The 24,696-nt window shown below is 42.9% G+C and overlaps 1 protein-coding gene and 1 pseudogene across 13 annotated transcripts in view; one reads left to right on the forward strand and one right to left on the reverse strand.

Moving 5' to 3' along the window:
* ROR1 (receptor tyrosine kinase like orphan receptor 1) overlaps nt 1-24,696 on the reverse strand; it is a 486,769-nt gene that overhangs the window by 430,236 nt on the left and 31,837 nt on the right. For 6 of the 13 annotated variants that reach the window (XM_049109518.1, XM_049109522.1, XM_049109519.1 and 3 more), the window contains one exon: nt 11,999-12,304. In XM_049109518.1, the coding sequence (XP_048965475.1) occupies nt 11,999-12,140 (142 nt within the window). In that variant the 5' untranslated portion in view covers nt 12,141-12,304. Of the gene's footprint in view, nt 1-7,583; nt 7,806-11,998; nt 12,305-13,691; nt 13,830-24,696 lie in introns of those variants that run through there. The other 7 variants (XM_049109527.1, XM_049109526.1, XM_049109517.1 and 4 more) reach the window with 5 other exon arrangements.
* On the forward strand, nt 2,711-3,509 carry LOC112647159 (60S ribosomal protein L9-like; annotated as a pseudogene).

Raw genomic sequence — 24,696 nt, forward strand, 5'->3', positions numbered from 1 at the left:
ACACTAGTCATGCCTGTAGGTGTGAATATAGATATATATATATTTCAAATATATATGCAAATATATTTCATCTAGTCTGATGCTCTTATTTTACAAGTGATAATATGAGGATCTAGGAGAGTTAGTGCCTTGCACAGAGCCAAGAGCCATGATGAAAACTCAAGTCCGTTGATTTCAGCCAGTGCTCATGAAACATGAGGATTCTCTTATTTTGAAATCCTCCAGAAGCAGGCTTTGAGGCAAGAATTCAAGAGCATGCAGTTTATTTGGGAAGTAGCTCCAGGGACCACTAGTAGGGCAATGGATAAAGAGATAGGGACAAGAAAGAATCAATCAAGCAAGGTCCCACTGTGGACAACTGGATATTCATCCTATTGAGGAACACAGGGAAGCAGCATGGATCCTGTGTCTCAGTTATCCCAACTGAGAGACAAGAAGATCACAGTCTTTATCCCATCAGTCATTGGGTGACAGCTGCTGGAGGAATGTCAATTCCTTCATCACTTCTAGCATACAGGTAGAATGGGCTCCAGTGACCACAGAGGGCCCTTAGCAAAGATTCACAGGATTTGAGATTTAGAGGTTGAGCCAGCATGCCCAGCAGTGGTATGAGCTGAGGGAACACTGGCAGGCACAGATGTCCATCTATGACTGGTGTCTTGGGGGTCCACTAGTTGAATATACCAGAGAATGCTGTAAGGACCTCTACCACTATATTCCATTGCAATGTAAAGCCTATGAAGGCAGGAATATATACTTTTTGTTCTGTTTTGTTCTTTGCTGAAACCTCAAGTTCTAAAACAGTGGTAACACATCATAGCTACTTATTAAATATTGGTTGAGTGAATGAATAACACCCCTGACAATTGGCCGGTCTGCTTCTCCTTGAATGCTCCTCCAGTGAGGAGGCACGCAGGATGAGTTAAGGCAGCTGGATCATTTACTGAACCATCCTCTGATAGGAAGTTCTTCCTTGGGCAGCCCGGGTGGGTCAGCGGTTTAGCACTGCCTTCAGCCCAGGGCGTGATCCTGGAGACCCTGGATTGAGTCCCACATTAGGCTTCCTGTGTGGAGCCTGCTTCTGCCTCTGCCTGTGTCTCTGCCTCTCTCTCTGTGTCTCTCATGAATTAAAAAAAGAAAAAAAAAAAAAAAAGAAGTTTCTTCCTTCCCGACATTAACTTCCTATGTGCTTCCCTGAAACACTTACCTTCTGGCTCTAATTTTCTCCGGGACCAAAGAAGAATAAATCTAGCTCCCCATTCCACTTAACAATATTTCAGATCTATTTGGATAGCTGTGTGTGCCTCGTTTCTTCAGCTGTCCACTTATTATATGGTTTTTACAAGCTTTCACTTTCCTGATAGTGGAAAGAATGTGGTGTTAGAAGCCACTTCAGCCACTTTCAAGGGGAGGAATCTTGGGTGAGCTTCTTCCTCTAAAAATATGCAGATAAGACTAATAAGAACTATATTCCAGGATTGGTGTGAAAGCCAGGTAGATAAAGACCCATGTAGATAAAGCCCTGGCCCAGTGCCTAGTACTTAGAAGCCCCCTATAAAGTTCGTTTCCAATGCCCACTGCCCAGTCAGCAGCTTCTGGTTATAGTCCAGCTTGTCAGTACACGGTTTAGGCATGACATCTGCAAATGGGCCTTCTTACACATCTGCATTAAATACAGAATACAGAGGGATTACAGCATTCCTCACTCTTCAACGTTTAAAAACTAGAGTTTCTCACTCAGTTTGTGACAGGCTCAGGACTGGTAAGCAGCCCTGTTAAAGCACTCTAAGAGTGCAATAGCTTTTTAGGCAACCGCATAGCAATATTATTTCCTACTGAGCTTATATGACTAGCACCCCAAGGCCCTTTCTGTGTGGAATATTCTATCATCCCTACATCTTGCATAGTTGTCTTTTTGAACCTAAGTGTAGGATTTCCTTTGTTCCTTACTGGATCTCTTTTTTTAGTGATTCCTTCTTACTACACTGTACCTGCCCTTACAACAGATAAGACTACCCTAAATCCCTACTAGGCCTTCCTTGTCTTCCAGTTCACATCATCATTTGGTGGCATGTCCTACAACGATAAGCAGAAGACAGGGGATATCAAACATCCCTCTTCCAACTTTGCTATTTTTCAGCTGCTCTTGAAAAACTTCCACATGGAGGATGCCTGGGTGGCTCAGTAGTTGTGCATCTTCCTTTGGCTAAGGTCGTGATCCCTGGGTCCTAGGATCGAGTCCCACATTGGGCTCCCTGCATGGAGCCTGCTTCTCCCTCTGACTGTGTCTCTGCCTCTCTCTGTGTCTCTCGTGAATAAATAAATAAAATCTTAAAAAAAAACTTTTACATGGGGAAAGAAGTGGAAGCTCTTAAACCACTAGACGGTTATAGAGGATGTGCATTTGCCTCATCCAAACTCTTTTTTACCTCTAATTCCACAAATACAAGAGAAGTAGTAGTTTAGCAAATGGATGCAAGTAATGAGAGGAGATCCTAAAACACAAACTAGAAAATGTCAGAACCTCACTCAGCCCAGTAAAGTAGCAAAAGTGCTGGACTGGAGGTTGAAGAGTTATTTTCAAGTCATGACGCTGTCACCAACTAGCTATAGGACTTCAGCAAATTTTCCCAACTTCTTTAGGATTCAGTTTTCTCATCTGTAAGATGAAGAGTTGGGCTTAAAAAAAACCTTAATAGGGATCCCTGGGTGGCGCAGCGGTTTGGCGCCTGCCTTTGGCCCAGGGCACGATCCTGGAGACCCGGGATCGAATCCCACGTCGGACTCCCAGTGCATGGAGCCTGCTTCTCCCTCTGCCTGTGTCTCTGCCTCTCTCTCTCTCTCTGTGTGTGACTATCATAAATAAAAATTAAAAAAAAACTTAATAAATAAACTATAGCTCTTTGCCACAGCTCCTGCAAAAATGAAGACTATTCTCAGCAATCAGACTGTCAATATCCCAAGAGATATGGACATCACTCTGAAGGGACCCACTGTTATCGTGAAGAGCCCCAGAGGAACCCTGTGAAGGGACTTCAATCACATTAACGTAGAGCTCAGTCTCCTTAGAAAGAAAAAGAAGAGGCTCTGAGTTGACAAATTGTGGAGAACTAGGAAAGAACTGGCTACTGTTCACACTATCTGTAGTCATGTACGGAACACGATCAACGGCGTCATATTAGGCTTCTGTCACCAGATGAGGTCTGTGTGTGCTTACTTCCCCATCAATGTTGTTATTCAGGAGAACAGTTCTCTTGTTGAAATCCAAAATTTCTTGGGTGAAAAATCCATCTGCAGAGTTCAGATGAGGCCAGATGTTGCTTCTTCAGTATCTCAAGCCCAGAAAGACGAGTTCGTTCTTGACGGAAGTGACATGGAACATGCATCAAACTCATCAAACTCAGCTGCTTTGATCAGCAAGCCAGTTGAAAACAAGGATATCATAAAACTTTTAGATGGCTAATATCTATGTTTCTGAAAAAGGATCATTGCAGAAGGCTGATGAATAAGTTCTAAGTTGTCCAGCTACAGAAACAGCAAGATGATTTTTCAGACTTATTTATAATATTTTAAAGACACTATAAAAGCTGTATTGATTTGGGAAAGGATAAATAAATACATAAACTATAATGATCTGGACCAGGGGACATTATTTAGCACTGAAAAGAAATGAACCATGAAGAAGTGAAATGACCTAGAGGAACTTTAAGTGTATATTGTAAGTGAAAGAAGCCAACCTGAAAAGGCTACATACCATGTTTCCTACTACATGTGATCCTCTGGAAAAAGGAAAAACTATGGAGATAGTAGAAAGAGTGATTGCTGTGGGCTGGGGTGAAGGAGGTATAAACAGGTGGATCACAAAGGATTTTTAGAGCACTAAAACTATTCTTTATGGTACTAGAATGGTAGATACATGTGATTATATAGTTATCAGAATCCTTAGAATGTACAGCACCAAGAGGGAACTGTAATGCAGAAACAAAAGCAATAAAAAAACCCCACCTACTCATGTTAAATAATAACAGTACCACATATGCTTTACCATGTAATCCCCATAGGTAGGTTTCACTGTCACTGCCACCTTACAAATGAGGAAGCTGAGGCTAGAACATGAAGGCCAAGGACAGGATGTGAACCTAGATCTTCTGACCATGAGCTCGAGGTCCTTCGCTTTTCATCATATTGTTTGCCTACCAGATCTCAAATCCGATACCATTTCCTCAGAAATGAATTTGCATCTATTTAGTGTCCAGAATACAAAGAAGATTCTGTGCAAAACTGTTTCATTTGTTTTGTGCTATTTACAGCATATGCAGTGTACATGGAAGGCAGTAAAACAGAATGATTAAAAGCATGGGCTTTTGAGTCATTTCCTAGCTATGTCATGTCTGGCAAGTTAACATCTCCAAGCCTCAGATTCCTCATTTAGAAAATGGAAGTAATGACAGGACTTTCTCTCCAGAAATGTTTTAGGGATTGTGGGAGATAGAGCGTGTCAAACACTTGAGCACAGTGCTTGGCATAAACAGGACTCAAGAAGGTTCTGTTACTATTATCCTTGGGTGCATTGTGCAGGCAATGAGAGGCAGTATAGTATGATTAAAAGTGTGGAGTCCCTGGGTTAAAATCCCAGCTCTGCTACATACTAACCATTTAACTTTGGGCCAATTGCTTAGCCCCTCTATGTTTTAGTGTCCTTAATAGGGAAAAGGGGATGATCACAATAGCATTTACCTTGTAGGACTGTGGTGAGAAGACAATGAGCTAATGCATTTAAGATGCTTAGATTAGCACTTGGCACAGAAGCAGCTTGTGTACATGCTAGCTATTGAGATCACCCTTCTTTCTTTCCTTCAGCAAATCTCAAGCTCACGGTTGCAACCAATTGATTGCAAGAGCACTTTGGAATATATTCCCATTTGCTTAACACACATCAAAGGAATCAGATCTCACCATAGACTCCCCACGCCTGACTCGGGGCTACATCTCATCTGTTCTGATGAGCATGCTGCAATTGTCCCTACCACCTGCATAGACTGCCAGCATCAGGAGGCCTCTCTGAAGCAAACAGCCCACTGACAAGGGTCTAGGATGAATAGCCAAGGTTGAGAAGGCTAGCTGGAGCCAGCAGAGCCCTTTGGAGTCAGAGTTACAATTTAGAGATCCTGGCCTCTTGCAGGGAGTAGAGAGGAGAGTATTCCCTGGGTGATAGTGGGATCTCTATTCAAGGCTCTGCCTGGAAAGAGTTGCCCAAAGGGTGATGTAAGGTACTATATAGAGCTTTCAGCAACTCCAAGGACCTGAATCCTGTGTTCAGCTCCTTACCTGAACACTCCACAGTTAGTCGTTTGGCTAGGCTTGCTCCCCAGTTTTGGTTCCCACCTCAAGTGCACGGATTCTGCTCTATATATGCACTCATTGCATCTGGCAATGCCCGAAAACTCATTCCTTCAGCCTCTCAGATGCTAAACATACCTTACAAACATGTGTCTTTCCATTGTCAACACAGAATGGAATGCTTGGGGCAGATGGTTTAAAGGAAGACCCAGCCAACAATTCCAATTAAAAAATAACATCCTTACTAGAGGCTAATACAAGCATTTCTTCAGATGGTTGCTGTGGTTATATGAGTGTGTGTTGCACACTCATCTTGCCCACTGGTTGAAAGTGTCTAGAACCTAGTGTCACAAACCCCTGAAGTTACCAGGGGTTAAGCAAAGCCATGTTCCTGGAATATTTTATCTGAAAGAATAATAAAACCTTACTTTTATATTAAGACTAGAAACGATATTTAATATAAATATGACATAATTATTGAATTAGAATTCAGAGTCTGAATGGCTTTTTTTTTTTTTTTTTAGATAAAACACAAAGTCTGGTAGTAATTTTGCATTTCCAGGATGTTCATTCCCCGCCGCCGTAAGGGATGTTGCTATGGGAAAGTTTTACAAATGTTGGGCCGAAGTCCTGGTGTAAAACACAAGAGAGAAGACAGCATAAAACAGGATGGAGTGCTGGGTGTGGGGTCCAGAGACCTGTGTGTGGGCTGGGACACTGTCACCCAACTTGCTGTGTGACCTCATGGTTAAACAGGGATGTTAATCCTTGTCCCGCCTTCCTCCTGGGGCTGTTGTGAGAATCGAATGAGACACTGTATGTGTAAAGAGCTTTCAAGCTACAGTGCTCCACAAATATAAGTTATTAGATTCAGCTTTGTTGTTTTTGGAAAGCTTGTTTCATTTTATATATCACATGTATGCTCCACCCTGCTCCTCCCCCCACAGTCAGATCAAAATTGTTTACCTTTCTCCTTAGAGTGAGGAACCTCTGACCTGACAGAAAGAAATGAAGTCACCAGGCACTCTGGCCCCGTTCTAGTTCTAGGCCACTGGAGGGGCACGCTCCCTGCCAGGCTGAGCAGCCCAGCCCTTGTCACCCATACTGAAGGGAAGTTAGGCAGAGGCCAGCTGGCACCACTGTCTGAATTTCATTATGCAGGTCTCCAGACAAGCAGAAGGGAAAAGTGCAAAGGAGCAGGTCAGCGTCTGAAATGTGAGAGGGGCAGCAGTCTCTGAAGTGTATGGGAATGGAAGGAAACTTAATACAGCTCCAAAGGGGCGAGGGAACATTGCATCATGTGAAAATAATAGCAAGCGGTCAGCAGAGCTTGGGGGTTTGGGGAGGCAGGCTTGCCCACTGACCCACTTGCAAAAGGGCTTTGAATCCATTCTATGCCATTCCAAAGTGAATCTGCACCAGGGCACACTAGGACATCAGCCTGGGTGCTCACAGGGACTACAGATTGGGCTCAGGTCCTAAGTGAACAGGTTTCCTGGGAATATGGGGTGAGGGGGTGGGGGGGCAGTATGAATCCAAACCAGAGTCCTGAAAGGGAGCCCCAGAGGTAGGAACTGGAGAGAATGGGTTAGGTAATTAACCAATTAGTCAAAACTATTATTTATTGAGCACTTCATATGTTCTAAATACATACTTCACCTAATCCTCACAATAACCCTAAAGAGTATCATCCCCATTTTTAGTACAAAAAAACTGAAGTTCAATGAGTTAAGGCACATTTCCAAGGACTCACAGCTAGTAAGCAGCAGAGCCAGAGTTTAAATCCAGATCTGTGCAACTGCAGGTTTCCGGATTTTAAATTCTCTGCTATAGCTCTCTCTAAACTGGAAGGGAAGCCATGGTTGGGGATTGAAGTGGAAATGGATTAAAATAAAAGTGTGGGAATAAGAGAGAAAGATCTGGATTTCTTCCATGTTGGTTACCTGTTTTTCTTGACTAGGGGAGCATGAGTGTGGTTTCCTCTGTACATTTGTAATATAAGAATTGGCCACCTTTTCTAAGTAGGTAACTCATGGCCTGACTTCTGTGGGTCTGGGTGAGGGTGGAGCTGCAGCCACTAGTGGAAGCAAATGCAAAAGAAGCCATCAGGGACATAGGAAAGAGGCCATGTTGGAGGGGAACAGACTTCCTGTGTCACTGATGAGATTTGCCTTTGGTACTTTTATCATTTATCTATTGCCATTAGTAGTGTTGCATAACAAACTGCCCCAACAATGAGTGGGTTAAAATCACAACCGTTTATTGTTTCTCAAAAATTTCAGGGTTAGCTGAACATCTAGGCTGATCTGAAATGGGCTCCCATGTCAGCTGGGCTTGCTCATGTGTCTGCCACCAGCTGGAAAGTCTGCTGGAAATGGCTGATCTAGGATGGCCTCAGCTGGGATGACTCAGCTCTGTTCCACAGTGTCCCATCTCCAGCAGGTGAGTTCAGTATTGTTCTCATGCTGAAGGCAGAAGAGCAAGAGAGGAGCAGAGGTGTACACGACCTGAGGCTTAGACCTGGCATATCATACCTTCTGTCCCATTCTACCAGCCAAACCAAGTCACAAGGCAGCCCAGATTCAGCAGGTAGGGAAAAAGACTCCATCTCCTAATGGCTGACAAAGTCATATTGCAAAATACTTGAAGAACTGCAGGCATTTTTTTTTTTTTTTGCAGTCTATCTACCACAATATTCAATCTCGATCTCAAAGTAGATGAAAGCAGTGTCATTTTTCAAATATTCTGGGCTATGCCCACTTCCCTGTCAAAAACCCTTTGTCCACTACATGTCATTTCTTTGTCCAATATTTATGTGTCATATCGGCACTAAATTGGGAAGGGAGTGATATAATGACTGTATAGTTGGACAAATAAAAGAATGCCTTTTTTCTAGGGGTGCTAAAATTTAGACTGCTTACCCCTTGACTTCAGCTCTATAGTTTTTTTTGTTTGTTTGTTTAATTTTTATTTATTTATGATAGTCACACAGAGAGAGAGAGAGGCAGAGACACAGGCAGAGGGAGAAGCAGGCTCCATGCACCGGGAGCCTGACGTGGGATTCGATCCCGGGTCTCCAGGATCGCGCCCTGGGCCAAAGGCAGGCGCCAAACCGCTGCGCCACCCAGGGATCCCCTCTATAGTTTTTATAACTAAGCTATTTGCATTAGGAAGTATACTTACACTTTCTCGGTCAACCATCCCAGCCTATCTATATGTATATGGGAATGCTGTCAAATTCCAGGAAACAGAAGTTCATTTAATAAGATGAATACTACTAATACTTCACCCCACTGCTAATACTGTGCTTGCAATCTGAATTAAAGACACTAAACTCCAGCAATTTATTTCTTACAATGTGACTGAGATCATGAACTCCCCAGAGGTATGCCTTTGAAATCCCTTATATATGAAATTATTGGCATCACATTTGACATCTATATGCCAAGAACTGACTGTTAATATACTGAAAAGACCAGACTTTGCTGGTGCTGAAGTCAAAGGACCAACATGGTTGCCTGCTTTGACATCAGACTGCCTAGATTTCAATTTCAGCTCCATCACATATGATTTGTAACCCGGAGCAGGTTACTTAAGCTCTCTGTATCTTGGTTTCCTCAACTGTAAAATGGGGACAAAATAAGTATCGATGTCACAGGAATGACATGATTCAAATAAGATGCTGAAAACCAGGAAACAAAATCACCATCTCAAAAAGATACCTGCACCCCCATGTTCATAGCAGTATCATTTACAGCAGCCAAGATGTGGTAACAACCTAAGTGTCCACTGACAGATGAATGACTAAGAAAATGTGAATATTATTCAACTGTAAAAAAATAAAGAAATCCTGTCATTGGGATCCCTGGGTGGCGCAGCGGTTTGGCGCCTGCCTTTGGCCCAGGGCGCGATCCTGGAGATCCGGGATCGAGTCCCACGTCAGGCTCCCGGTACATGGAGCCTGCTTCTCCCTCTGCCTGTGTCTCTGCCTCTCTCTCTCTCTCTCTCTCTGTGACTATCATAAATAAATAAAAACGTAAAAAAAAAAAATTAAAAAAAAAAAAAGAAATCCTGTCATTTGTGATAACATGAGTAGACCCTAAGGGCATTATGCCAAGTGAAATAAGTCAGACAGAGAAAGATAAAAACAGTATAATCTCACTTATTTGTGGAATCTAAGAAACCAAACTCATTGATACAGAAAACAGACTGGTGGTTGCCAGAAGCAGGGTGGGAACTTGATGAAATGGGTGAAGGTGGTCAGAAAGTATAAACTTCTGGGGCACCGGGGTGACTCAGTTGGTTAAGTGTCTTGTCTGACTCTTTATCTCAGCTCAGGTCTTGATCTCAGGGTGGTGAGTTCAAGCCTTACATTGGGCTCCACACTGGTGGGGGGACTGCAATTAATAATACTGTATTGTATATTTGAAAGTTGCTAAGAGAGTCTATCTTAAAAGTTCTCATCACAAGGAAAAAAAATTGTAACTATGTGAGGTGATGTCAACTGAACTTATTGTGGTGATCATTTCATAATATCTAGACATACTAAATAATTATTTCATATACCTTAGATTCATACAATGCTACAGAGCCATCAAATCTCAATCAAACTGGAAAGAAAAAAATAGATGCTGAGAACCATGTCTGCAGAGAGTATCCATCACCAGAGATCTACCTATCATTATTAGCTTTAGGCCTCGCTGCCTGGAGGACCTTGAACAAGTTACTTAGTCTCCCTGGGCCTCAATATCATCAGCTGTAAAATGGGGGAAATATTACCAAAACTTACAGCACTTACCTTATTGGATGCTTTAACTTTAGACCTCAGATGGTTTTTCCTGTTCCTGAGAGCCCCTTGGAACAAAGACTTATGGAAGTCTGAAGCCTTTCCAATGGCTTCTGTGAATTCCCAGGGATCTGTCCCCAAATGTACTCCCTGCTTCTAGGCATGCTGCCTCTGGTCTGCCCAATGTTGACCCCAATATGACCAGGGCCATCAAATAAGGCTACATAGATTGTGCCCTGCTCAAGGGTACCACCAAGCTAAGGGGGGCAAGGAGGTCTAAAAAACCAGCCTGTGCTCTGCTCACCTTCTTTTCCCTTCCCTTCTCCTCCTCCTCCCTCAGCTCTTCCTACTCCTCCATCTCTCTCCCTCTTTCCCTCCTTCTCCTCTCTCTCTCCTTCTCCTTCTTCTATTTTCCCATGAGCAATTTAAGCACTTTATTTGTTCTTTATTTTTCTGCCAACCTAGACTTTCTCCTTCACCTCAGGAATTTATCAGGATGCTTTTGCAAACAAAGAATGTTCATTCCCTAAGGGATGCCAATTGATATCTACTGTTAAGATAATGTACAGTTCATATTATTACACACATGTCTGTTTCCCTCCATGTCTATTAATTCTTGAAGGGTGGACGTTGTGTTTCCATGGTTCCTATCTTAGACTTGCAGCCAATATTTAGTAAATGAAGAACTGAATTTACTTGGGGCTAATGAAGACCAGGCTCAAGTTTTCACTCTGCCACTTATTAGATGAGGACTTCAGACAATTAGCCTCTTAGAGCCTCAGTTCCTTCATCTATAAAAGCATTAGGACTAGCTTGAGGTAAGTGAGGCACTCAGGGCTCAGAATTTAAGGAAGCACTCATTTGTAGGCTTGACAAAATTTAAGGAGCCTGAGAATGGGTGCCTCCTTAAATTTTGTACTCTGAGAAACTCACTTGCCTCACTTTAGTCCTGACCTGGCTCTATAAAATAGGGAAAATAATGCTATCCATGTCATGAGCCACTAGCATTTCTTACTAATTTTTAGTGAAGTGTTTTAAGTGCAGTCCTTATTATCATTTCAAGCTGCTTTATATGAAATTGCTCAAGGAAAATCATTAAATGTAATAGAAGCCATTTGAAAATTAATGTTTAGAGTTATAATGATTCAGAGACCTCTAATAATTTTCAACTTAATGGAAAACAATGTAATGTTTTTTATATACCCATTTGTTGTCCTATGGGTTGGAATATGTGTGAGTATATCTTCATGTCTTACTCTGATTCATTATTACCTAGAGTTGTCATATGAGAAGCAGATTCATTATTACATTTTAGAATGTCTATCCACAGGAATTTTGAGTTAAGCTTCAAATTTGACACAACTTAATCCAATGCCTACCTCTCCCATTTGGCATCATAGATGCCTCTATTTGTACTTCAGTTTCATTGCTCTGAAAGCTGAATGCCAATCAAGTTGGGTGTTTCAACATTCCTAGGTTGGACACCTGCCCTGGGTGTCCTTGGAAAAGTGTGCCTCTCTTGGCCAACTGCCATGAAAAGTCTCATCACATGTCTCCTCTTTGGATTTCAAACAAGATCCCATTCTGACAGGTTAGACTTTTCTAAAGTTTTCTTTTTAAAAAATTCTTCCTGACATCAAATCAATGCCTTCAGAGGACATTAGGCCAAGTATAATTTCTTACATGTACCCCCTGGGGAAAAATTATGATTATTTTGAAATATATTGAACCCATCCATAAAATTATAGGAAACTTTTAAAACTGTAAATGTCTGAACTCAACTTAGTAAAATCTCCAGAAAGAAGAGTCACGTTACTCCCTCTGCGTAGAAATAAAAAACTAAGCCACGTCCCTCCCCCTATATACACATACCTGAGGCTTCCCATGGTGAAAATTTCATGTCATATAGCTCATTTGAAGTAAGATCATCCTCAAATACCCTCCAAACTGGGTGAAACTTCATCCAGCTGTTTTCACATGAGGTGATGCCAAAGAAACAGGAACTTAACCACATTTCTGTAGCTGGGGCTGATGATGGAGAGGTGAGAATGTCAGGCAGGTTGAGGGATACTGAGTAACGGTGGACAGAACCTGGCACATAGCAAGGCTTTCATAAATGCCATTATCCGTTATGTGAAAGATGCAGAGTGCAGAAGCATCCACACCCCGTCACTACATCTATGAGAAACAAATGAGGAAACACATATAAAGCAAAAGGATTGCTAGAAAGTGCATGAAAACATCAACAATAGTTGTGTTTGGACAACCAGGAATTCTTTTTCTTTTCTTTTCCTTTCTTTTCTTTCTTTTTTTTTTTTTTTTTAAGGTTTATTTGAGAGAAAGAGAGTACATGAGGTGGGGGGGTTAGGGAGGGACAGAGGGAGAAGTAGACTCCCTGCTGAGCAGGGAGCTTAACCAGGGGCTGTCCCAAGAAGCCAAGATCATGACCTGAGCTCAAGGCAGATGCTTAAGCAACTGAGCCACCCAGGTACCCCTCTCTTTCTTCTTTTCAATATGTTCCATTTTTCTTTAATAAACATGTATTGGGTTTATTATGGATTGCATGCAATGTTACTAAATTTTGAAAGATATTTTTTGAGCTGCTCTATTTTGTCTGCCCTCAGCCTTTACAAATCAAATACTCTCAGGACCTCTGAAGTGTTCTGAGAGAAAGGATGTGAGGAAGACTTCATGGGAACTGACAGGGAGCCATCCTCTGGCAGTAAAGCTAATGGCTTTTTTTCTTTTTGTCTTTTTTTTTCTTTTTTGTTTCCCCTTTTTCTTCTCCCTCCCTCCTTCCCTAAGTGAAGCTGAATCAATGATTTGCAGCTGTGAGAGCTGCCATTTATTTCTCTAATTATTTTTTTCTACCAAAAATTCCCATTGCCAAAGCTGCCTGTGCAAACAAAAACACATAAACATTTACAAGTTTGTTGTTATTGTTTTTTAAGCAAAACAAAAATGAATTTATCCTAAAAGCAGCCAGACTGTGAGGGTCAACCTTTTTTTTTTTTTTTTTTTTAAGTTCTTTTTTTCACACCAGCAGATTTAGTAGCCAGAAGCTGCTGGAGTCTCTTCGCAGATTCCAAGCAACATAAAGGCATTGACCTCTGTTAAACTCCTGACCAGCTCAGCCAGTGAATAAAGTAAACAAAAATCCCACAACTAAAGCTTGATTTTATGCCCCAGCTGTGGAACAGGATGTGGATATTTTAAAACAAACAAACCAACAACAAAATGCAACCACTGCCACCAAGTCCCAAGCACCAGGGTGTGGCCCCCCTCACCCAGAGCAGCACTAGTCCTTCCCAAAATGCTCCTGCAATAAATCCTGGATGAAACATGACTCAGAGCTCCTGGACTGGGTTAGAGCTGAGCTGGAGTCCACCTGGCATTAATTAAAAGTCCCGATTCAGGTGGTATATATAGAGGGACTTAGCATGGGTCGGTGCAGCAGCTCATAACCTTGAGTGCACTGGGTACTGTCCTGATTCTTTGTGGTGAAAGAAGGAAGGAGGGGGTTAAAATGATTGAGCACCTCCATAGGTCAGGCCCCCTCACCTACCTTATTGTGGTTCATCTCTGCTACAAGCCTATGAAGTGAGGATTATTGTTCCCATTTTGCAGGAACAAAATGAGGAAACTGAGTCCCAAAGAAGCAAAGTAACTTGAGGAGAGTCATCCAGTAAGTTCTTGGCAGAGCCTGGAATAAAACCCAGATCCCCTTGGCAATTGCCCAATAAGGATGGACCAGGAATTCCCTGGTGTGGAGGATGCATCCCTGGAATCTTCTACATTAGGAATTCTCAAACCTGATCTTTACCCAAAAGTTCAAGTACCACAACCTGACCCTGTGTCTAAGCGGGTTTCTGAGTAGTATTTTTTAATTTTATTAAAGATTTTATTTATTTATTCATGAGAGACAGAGAGATAGAAGCAGAGACACAGGCAGAGGGAGAAGCAGGCTCCCCTCAGGGAGCCCAATGTGGACTTGATCCTGGCTTGGGATCAAGCCCTAAGCCGAAGGTATAAATAATAGTGAAAGGGAATATAAGGGAAGGGAGAAGAAATGTGTGGGAAATATCAGAAAGGGAGACAGAACATTAAGACTCCTAACTCTGGGAAACGAACTAGGGGTGGTGGAAGGGGAGGAGGGCGGGGGGTGGGGGTGAATGGGTGACGGACACTGAGGGGGGCACTTGACGGGATGAGCACTGGGTGTTATTCTGTATGTTGGCAAATTGAACACCAATAAAAAATAAATTATTATTAAAAAAAAACAAAAACGAAGGTATAGATGCTCTGCTGCTGAGCTACCCAAGTGTCCCTCTGAGTAGTTTAAAGAAAAGGTGAGGTGTTTTTTTTTTTTTTAAATAACACTTTTGCTCCTAGTGCATCTATGTCACCACAGCAGCCCTAACCCCAACTCTCCATGGAGTCTTAGGAGATGAAGAGGGCGAAGGTGATCCCATCTTGTCTCTGAATCTTGTCACCAGATAGCACAGGAGCCAGACTTTCCTGGCCTGATCCTAAATGGCCACAGCTCCCACCACAGCAGGCTTTATTTTAGCCTGGAAGGTTATGGGGTTAGAAGATAATGGGCAAATATTTTAGGACCAATGCCTCATAAAAGATCAGGGAGGCCTAGGAGACCATTTCCCTAAATCTAATCTCTCCCTAGTTGGACTACAGTCAATCTTCAGGACCATGCTGGTTGACATTAAGAGGGCTGTTTACTGTAAACTTTATCAAGTTCTCAACCCAATGTTAAAATCAGGAGAAAATGCTTTTTGAAAAAAAAAAGTGCATGTCATGAGGAGATCACTTCAAAATTAACAGTATATTTTAAGGCATTCAAATAATTTGTCTCTTCTAAAGCTTCATGTCTTAATCAACTATTATAAAATCTCCCCTCTTTAGAATCTTGGCAGGATTTTTATTTATTTATTTATTTATTTATTTATTTATTTATTTATTTATTTTTTATTTATGATAGGCACACAGTGAGAGAGAGAGGCAGAGACATAGGCAGAGGGAGAAGCAGGCTCCATGCACTGGGAGCCCGACATGGGATTCGATCCCGGGTCCCCAGGATTGCATCCTGAGCCAAAGGCAGGCGCCAAACTGCTGCGCCACCCAGGGATCCCTTGGCAGGATTTTTAGATTGGGCACTGATTCATTTTGGGGCAGAAGGAAATTGGGAGAGAGTTCTTTCTGAAGAGAAGGAACAGAGGTGAGATATAAAAATGTAACCCTCCCCCTAGGCCTTGGCTCCCACAGCTGAGCTGTTAGTTCTATAAGCAGGGTTCTGCTTCATTAGACAATGACCCCTTAATTTTGGCTCTAATTTCATTTTGGTCATAATTATCTGTTATTATAACAATCTTATTACCACAATACAAAGCTCTAGAGGATAGGGAAAATAGAAAAATCACCACTGATCCTTATCACCAGCTCCTAACAACACTTTAGGGTTTTGTTGTGTGTGTGTGTGTGTGTTTTTTCCTGTAAGTCTTTTTCCCTCTGTATGAATGTTATTCATCCATCCAACAATGATTTATTGACTAACTGCTATGTGTCAGATCCTGAGTTCTCCATTGTTGTAGCCATTGTGCCAACACAATCTTTTCCCTCATTCTCACTGAAGAGTATAAACATATGCTTATATTTCTAGCATCACAAAGAAAAAGATGACATAAAAACCCTCAAAATTAAACTCTATTTTCAAAGCCCAAGGTGATGTTCCAGGAGCGCCGTGGGAAATCCTCAGAGTGGGAAGTGACTCTCTGGGTCTAAACTCTAGGTTGTTTTCTTATTCATTTGTGCCCAGGATAGGGGGCTGCCTCACCTGGCTGGTGAGCCTGGCTGGTCACTTGTCTCTAGGCAGATCCATCAGTCCCCAGTGCGTGGGCCCTAGACAGGAAGAGAAATCTCCTCCCTGAGAGGAGCAGGCCCTTCTACTCCACACCTCCTGCACCTTCGCACCTCCACAGACCTGGATCTTGGACAACCTGGAGGCCTTGGATACTCTGTCCCAGGGAAAGAGCACAAAACCTCTAGACCATCTGTTCTGCTCCTCAGGCCCTTGAAACAAGATAGCAGCCCCCAGCTGGCCCATCTTGCCCTCTGTGACAGTCAGCTTGGAGTCCCTGGCCCCCTGGGCCACCCACCCCAGAAAGTATAAATGCAGGGACCACCAATCCTCCCGGGATCCCACCCCCAGCCCTGGATGTGTGTGTCTTCATGACACCTGACAGGAATCCAGCACTCTCCTCATGCCTCTCCTCCTCCCCCATATCAGGGCTCTAAGCTGCTCTCCTGTGCTCATCAGCTCCCCTACCCAAAGCACAGGAAGGAAATTGAGCTGATAGAAAATGGGGAGACAATGAGTCCAGCAGACTTCCTGGAGGCCTCCTCCTAATGCAGTGGGGTTTACTAAACATGAGGAGCTCTGAGGAAATGGGGCATTCACCTCCTTCCCCATGGCTCATTCACCTCAACTCCCACCATGGTCTTTGTACTTGGAGTGAAAGCAGCACACATGAAGACAGAAACAATATTCATATGATAATAAAAACAGTCAAAATCTCTTAATGATGACAATTAGCCAGATCCTTTATGTTGTCCTTTATGTGGATCACCTCATTGAATTCTTAGTTATTGTCTCCATTTTAAACATGAGGAAATTTAAGCTCAGAGAGGTTCTTGACTTGCCCAAGGTTGCACAGCTAGTAGGTGGAGAAGGGGGAATTGGACTCAGGCAATCTCACTCCAGTGCATGATTCCTGAACACTGTCCTACACCACTTCCATGTCAGGTACATGGTACCTACTATGTGCCATGCACTATGCTGGAGCCTTTATATAGGTTTCTTTAATCCCAAAACAACCCCATGAGGGAGATTGTATCAAATGACAGTAAGTTTTTCTGGAGTTAAGTGGACTTTGCCTACAGTCTTTATTTTTTAAAGGTTTTTTATGTATTTATTTGACAAAGATCACAAGCAGGGTAACCAGAATGGCAGAGGGTGAGACAGCAGTAGGTTCTCTGCTGAGCATGGGGCTCGATCCCAGGGCCCCAGGATCATGACCTGAACCAAAGGCAGATGCTTAACCTACTGAGCCACCCAGGCGCCCAGCCTACAGTCTTTGAAATTCAGTTAAAGAAGTCACCTCTGATTTTGTGCATTCCCCCTTTGCCTTAATGTGCCACGTTGCAAAAAACATGAATTTTAAAAAATATTTTATTTATTTAATTAATTATTTAAAAACAGCATGAGTGCAGGTGGGGAATGGCAGAGGGAGAAGGAGAATCTCAAGCACACTCCTTGCCATGCCTAACCTGCTGATCCCACAACCCTGAGATCATGAACTGAGCCGAAATCAAGAGTCAGACACTTAACGGACTAAGCCATCCAGGCTCCCCTGCAAAGAGTATGAATTTAAAGGGGAATAGACCTGCATTCAAATCCAGTTCTTTCACATAGCAGCTTTGTAATCTCAAGGCCCAGTTTATTCATACATAAAACAGAAGTCCATAGAACTTCCCAGTAGGGTTGGGAGGAGAGGTAGTTAAGTGAGATAATGCAACATGACACCTGACATTAGTGTCCAGTGAATGGCACGCTTATTAGTAATAAATGGTAAGTATCAGAACCACACTGCATACTTAGGGCTTCTTGGCTTGGCTGCAGAAGCTCAGCAACTTGGGCACATGGTGTGTTAAAAGGGAATTTAGTGGTATTTTCCAACATCCCTCATTTAAGTGGGAAACGTAAATGAGGCTTTGCCCCTTGTCAACTTGCTAGTTTGAGCACCTTGAGTCATACTGCACATTCATAACACAAGGATAACAGTATTTACTCACCTGAACCATATGCTTCCCCACACTTCTCCTTCTCACTCTTCCTAATTTCCACATAACAAAATGTTATTTTCTCTGTGGAGAAACTCTCAAGAGGAAAGCAAGACAACTGGCTCAGCCACATATCCTAGGGATATTTGCATTTTTAAAAAAGTGTAAACTTTTGGGCTTGGGCATGGTGGGAATTTTTTTTAACATTTTAATTTTAAGTAATCTCTATATCCAATGTGGAGCTTGAACTCACAAACCTGAGATCAAGGGTCGCGTGTCCCGCTGACTAAACCAGCCAGGTGCCCTGGGAACATTACAATTGCAGATGGTGGCAATGAAAAAAGCAAAATTTTTTCGTTCCATCTAATCCTACTTATAACTCAGTTTGGCCTTACAAGTATCTCCTAACTGTAGTAAAAGGCAAGAATGCTGCGTCTGGCATCAGGAAACCTGCTTTTTATTCTTATTTTTTTAAGATTTTATTTATTTCTTTCAGAGAAAGTGTGCACAAGGAGGCAGAGAGGCAGGCAAAGGGAGAGGGAGAAGCTGGCTCCGTGTTGAGCAGAGAGCCTGACACGGGGCTCAATCCCAGGATCCCAGGATCATGACCTGAGCTGAAGGCAGATGCTTAACCAGCTGAGCCACCCACGTGCCCCAGGAAACCTGCTGTTCAGATTATGCCTTGTCAACCATTAGCTCTTTGATTCTAGGAGCCTCAGTTTTCCTATCTGTAAAATGAGAAAAGTGCCTAGCTGCTAGTGCTGTTGTGAAGTTTTTTTTTTTTAAAGATTTTATTTATTTATTCATGAGATACACAGAGAGGGAGAGAGAGGCAGAGACACAGGCAGAGGGAGAAGCAGGCTCCATGCAGGGAACCCGATGTGGGACTTGATCCCAGGACTCCACGATCACGCCCCGGGCTGAAGGCAGGTGCTAAACCGCTGAGCCACACAGGGATCCCCTGTTGTGAAGCTTATATAAGATATTGGACACAAAAGCGCCTTGAAAATCCTAGATAGCCATAAGATACGAGATATTATTGTGGATCACAATAATTAAATTCTAAATTGTCATTGATAACCATAATACTAACGGTAAGCTCAAGTTGCATTTAATTTCTGGTAAAAAGCTTTTCAGAACGACATCCAGCTTTGGTCTGTGTCATATAGTTTACTGGTAAATACTTGTGTATGCATGGCAAGTGACATTCCAGATGTGTCTAAGCCAATAGGAATACAAGACATCATTCCAATGTCTGATTCCTCCTCTCTGAAAAATGTTGTCCTGTTGTAAGTAATGGCACACACTTGACATATATGAAGAATGGTAAAGAAGCCAGTGTGGCCAGAGTGGAGTGAGCCAGGGAGATGGTTGGAGGGAATGGGCTCAGAGAAGCAGTAAGCGACAAGGGCCTGTGGCATCATGGAGGGGGGGAAAGCCACCAGAGGGCTGTGAGCAGAGCATGATGTGACCCAGCTTAGGTCTGACTGGATTCATCCTTATGGAAGCAGGGAAGCCAACGAGGAGAACATAGTCTCTACAAGAAGCATGGTGGTTTGGAGCAAGGAGTTAGTGATGGAGGTGGTAAGTGACAGGAGTCTGAATAGAAGGAAGGATGTGTAGGAGAGAATGATGTCAAGGATGAGCCCAGGTTTTGGCCTGAGCAACTGGAAAGAGCACAGTGGAGCAGGTCATGGAGAGACCATGTGTTCTGCTTTAAAAATATTTTTTAAAAGTATACTTTTGAGTTTTACTAAGAAATTTTTTTAGTAAAAAATTTTTAAATTTTTAGTAATCTTTTTTTAAAGATTTTATTTAGTTATTTATTTGACACAGAGAGAGAGAATGCACAAGCAGGGGGAGCAGCAGGCAGAGGGAGAGGGAGAGGGAGAAGCAGGCTCCCTGCAGAAGAGAGAGCCCAACACAGGGCTCTACCCCAGGACCCTGGTATTATGACCTGAGCTGGAGGCAGACGCTCAACTGCCTAAGCCATCCAGGTGCTCCTCCATATATTTTTTTTTTTTAAAGAAAAGGCCCCCATATACCTAACACACATTATACTTTTCAAAGTGATTTCTCATCCCTGACCTCATTTGATCCTTAAAGCAACCTCATGAAATTGCTATCATTCTCCACTATATTAGTGAGAATTTGAGCAGAGAAGTGGCATCATTGTAGTTGAGAGAGAAGAAGGGATTTGTGATAGAAATAAGACTTCGTGATGTGTGAACTGCCAGAGAAGTGTGCATCAAGTTTTGTGCATCAGGTTGATATGGGTCAATGGACCCATATCAGTGGACCCAACAAATGGACAAGCTGGACATGAAGTGATATGAACAAGAACAAACCAGAACCCACATGGAAAATCTAGACCCCATGTAGATCAACTGGAACCCACATCTGTCATGGATGACCTGTAGGAGAAGCTGTGTCCTTTGCATGCAAATGCATACACTCTGGCCAGGACTTGACAAAGCTACAGGAGGATCTAGTAGGAGCTGAAGGTGCTACAGGCTCAGCTCCACCAACTAGCTGAACTAGTACATCAGCAGCAACATGCCTGTGCTGCCACAGTGCCTGCTACAGCTTGCAAATGGTTTCTGCTCCACTTCCACCTTCCAAATCTAGCACACATGTGCTCTGTGGCCAATTCTTTTTTTTTTTTAAGATTTTATTTTTATTTATTCATAGAGACACAGAGAAAGAGAGAGAGGCAGAGACACAGGCAGAGGGAGAAGCAGGCTCCACACAGGGATCCCAACGCGGAACTTGATCCCAGGTCTCCAGGATCACACCCTGGGCTGCAGGCAGTGCTAAACCGCTGAGCCACCGGGGCTGCCCTCTGTGGCCAATTCTAAATGGGATCCACCAGGAAGGGAATTCTGGGAACCAGGATCCCAGCTTAGTTAAATTGACATGGTATAAAGCCACCACACCTACTTTACAAATGAAGAAAATTAGCACCCAGAGAAATCAACTGACTTGCTCATTGCCTTCCAGAACAATGGTAGTAGACATTTTATCAGGACCCAGGTTTGTTGACCCCTTGCCAACTGGCTTTAGTTTGTATTTTTTGAACGTTTGCTATGTGGCAGACACTGAACCATCATATCCAATGCTCACCACAACTCCGTGGAGTAGGTATTATTATGGCCATTTATAGATTAACACGCTGAGGGTCACACAGAAGTCAATGAACCAGTATAACAGAGCTATGGAAAGGGAAAGCTGAAAGTCAGACACTGGCTGGTCAGACCTCAAGCCCCACACTCTTAGCCTCTGGCTATGTGGTCTTTCTTACCACTAATCTACACCCACCCTGTTTCCTAGGGTGGAGTATCAGAACATGGCTCTCAGTAAGAGAGGTGCTGGCACCCCAGTTTCTCTTCTGTAGCCTATTGGTGCTGGTCTGGAGCCACTTCCCTTCCATTCCAGGGCCAGTGTGAGCACATGGTGAAAAGTGCTTTGATTAGTGCAATTGAACTTGCACTGAACATGTACTCCAAACACAATGGGGCGAAAGCACCAGAGCACAGGCTCAGACCTGGAGGAAGACCACCAGTTGTTAGCCACAGGAACCAGAAGCATAAAAGTCAAGCAAGTTCTCCCTCCATGATGAGAAATTTCCCATGATTCTGGAGAGGCCAGAAAATAGAGCTGGGTGGGCATGGGGGAAAGCCTATTGCTTTAGTAATGAAACTGAAGATTTGTGGCTCTGGAGTTAGCAAACAACTCAACGTTCATTTAATTCTCTCTTTTTTAAAGATTTTATTTATTTATTCATGAGAGACACAGAGAGAGAGAGGCAGAGACACAGGCAGAGGGAGAAGCAGGCTTCCTGTGGGGAGCCTGATGCAGGACTCGATCCCAGGACCCCAGGATCATGACCTGAGCTGAAGGCAGATGTTAAACCACTGAGCCACCCACGTGCCCCTCATTTAATGCTTTTGATGATTATGATGATTATCATCATTATAACAGCTATTACTCGCTGCAGTTGCTTATTTTATGCCAAGCACTCTTTTTTTGTTGTTTTGTTTTTGTTTTAAAGATTTTATTTATTTATTCATGAGAGACACAGAGAGAGAGACAGACACAGGCAGAGGGAGAAACAGGCTCCATGTAGGGAGCCTGATGTGGGACTCAATTCCAGAACTCCAGGATCATGCCCTGGGCTGAAGGCAGGCTCTAAACTGCTGAGCCACCCAGGGATCCCCCCAAGCACTCTTCTAAGCATTTCACATTAATTAACTCAGCTATTCCTCAGAATAAGCATATACAGTAGGGAGTATTATTGTCCCCATTTTACAGATGGGAAAACTGAAGCACAGAAAGTTTAAATAACTAGCCCATAATCATAGGAGTGCAGGGAGTCTGCCTCCAGAATCTAATCTCTCAATCTTTACCCTGGTTCCCAGATAAGGGAACTGGCCCCTCAAAAACTCTTTTTGGGAAGGAATTGGAATGGGAGAGTGGCAGGACTATGTTCCCATTTTGAAAATGAAGAAACTGAGGCTTGGGATGGTTGAATAAGATGTCTAAAGCCTTCCTGGCAAGCCCAGGTTTGAAGCCAGAGCAGTTTGAAGCCAGAGCAGTTGGACTACAAAGTCTATGCTCTTTCCACTCTTGCCCCTCAGCCCTGTTGAGTGGTACATTCAGGACTTGAAACCAAGTCTTTCAATGTATCACTCAAACCCAACCACAGTTTCTTATGATTTGCTAGAAAGACTCATTGCTTTGAATCTCCAAGTGGGAAATTCATTAGTCAAAGTCAGCCTGGAAAAAACAAACAAACAAACAAACAAACAAACAAACAAAAAAACAAAGTCAGCCTGGAAGTCAAAGCCATCTACCTGGTGAGCAGACGGGTCCTCTCACACTTTCAGTCAGCAAAGTACCAACACTGACTTCTCCACCTTGGAAATGGTGTCTCACACCCTGAACCAGAAGAACAAAAATAATCCTATTCTTAGAGGTTAGGCAACCCCAACTCTGGTCTATGGTCATCACCATGGTGACCTCAGTGCTCAGCACTGTGGAGGCAATGGTGTAATCACTTATCCATAATTCAACAAAACTCATTTCCCCAGCATGGGCTTCCTAGGCATCCCCTCCATATAGGTACACTAGGAGGAGGACACACATAAGGGAGCTCACACACAGTTCCTGCCTTCAGTGACTTTACTGAGTAGCTGAAAACTTCTAGTTCTCTTCCTCTCTCCTCCCCACCCCCACCACACACAATTAATGTCAAGAAACACCAACACAGGGACACCTGGTGGCTCAGTGGTTGAGCGTCTGCCTTTGGCTCAGGACGTGATCCTAGGGTCCTGGGATCAAGTCCCACATCAGGCTCCCCACAGGGAGCCTGCTTCTCCCTCTGCCTGTGTCTCTGCTTCTCTCTATGTCTCTCGTGAATAAATAAATAAAATCTTTTAAAAAAAAAGAAAAGAAAAGAAACACCATCACAGGAACCAGTGGAAGTTAGTAGGAAAACAGCTGATAAAAATTCCTTTCAAAAAAAAAAAAAATTCCTTTCAACATTTACTCAATTAATAGTAAATATACATTGACTTTCCCTTATTTGTCTACTCTGCTAGGCACTTTGGATGTGAATTACATTTAATCTTCATAACACCCCTGTATGGGAGGTATTATTATCTTTATTTTACAGATAAGGAAACTGAGGAAAAAGGCAGGGAAAATGACTGGCTCAAGATCATCCTGTGAGATAGTGCTAATAATTCTAGCACCCAGATCTAACTTCCAGCTCAGAGTTCTTTTATTTTCTTTCTTTATTTTTTTTAAAGTAAGCTCTGTACCCAATGCGGGACTTGAACTCATGATCCTGAGATCAAGATTTGTATGCTCTACCAACGAAGAGAGCCAGGTGCCCTGTTCAGAGTTCTTCTAATCCTATCATACAAGAAAGGGAATTTTAAGATCCTGGAGACCAACCAGCAAAGCCAACACACAAAAAGGAGTCAGAGAGGCAAATCAATGAGAAATGAATTTAAGTTTTTTGCTTTTTTGTTTTTACCTACCAGTGAAAAGCAGATGTGACTAAGACAGCTAGTTACCAGACAATGTGTCATGTTCCCCTTCCATAGTGGAGAGATATTGGAGGGATGTGACTGCCAAGCTAGGGTTTCCCTTTCCCCCTGCATCTTGATATGGCCACGTGACTTGCTCCCACCAATAGAATGTGGACAGAAGCAATGTGTATCACTTATGGGTCGGAGTATTTAAGAAGTAGATGTGCCTTCTTTACTCCCATTTCTCCCATCAACTGGAAAGCAGATGAGCCTATGGACACTGGGTTTCCCACAACCCTGCTGGGAACAGAAATAGACATTTGGGCTTGATGTGAACAAGAAATAAATTTCCATTCTGTCGGTCCATTATACATTTGTGTGTGTGTGTGTGTGGGTTGGGGGGGTGTTACTTGTTACAGCACCTAGCATGACCTTAACTAAATATGGTAGATAAGGCCAAAGTGTCAGGCTCTGAGTTATAATGGAATATAATTCAATCCACCTTACAGGTAATCAATAAATCAATCTATATGTACCTGTTTCTAATCACAAGTGCATATACGTGAAACAGCCTTGGTCAGAGGAGCAACCTTCACTAGATAGCAACGTGCTCAAGGATAAGAGCTGTTTCACTGCTCTCTGCATCCAGGTCTTGCACAGTGCCTGATTCCCAGTATACAT

Source organism: Canis lupus, chromosome 5, assembly GCF_003254725.2.
Source record: "Canis lupus dingo isolate Sandy chromosome 5, ASM325472v2, whole genome shotgun sequence".
In the NCBI taxonomy this organism is placed as follows: Eukaryota; Metazoa; Chordata; class Mammalia; order Carnivora; family Canidae; genus Canis; species Canis lupus.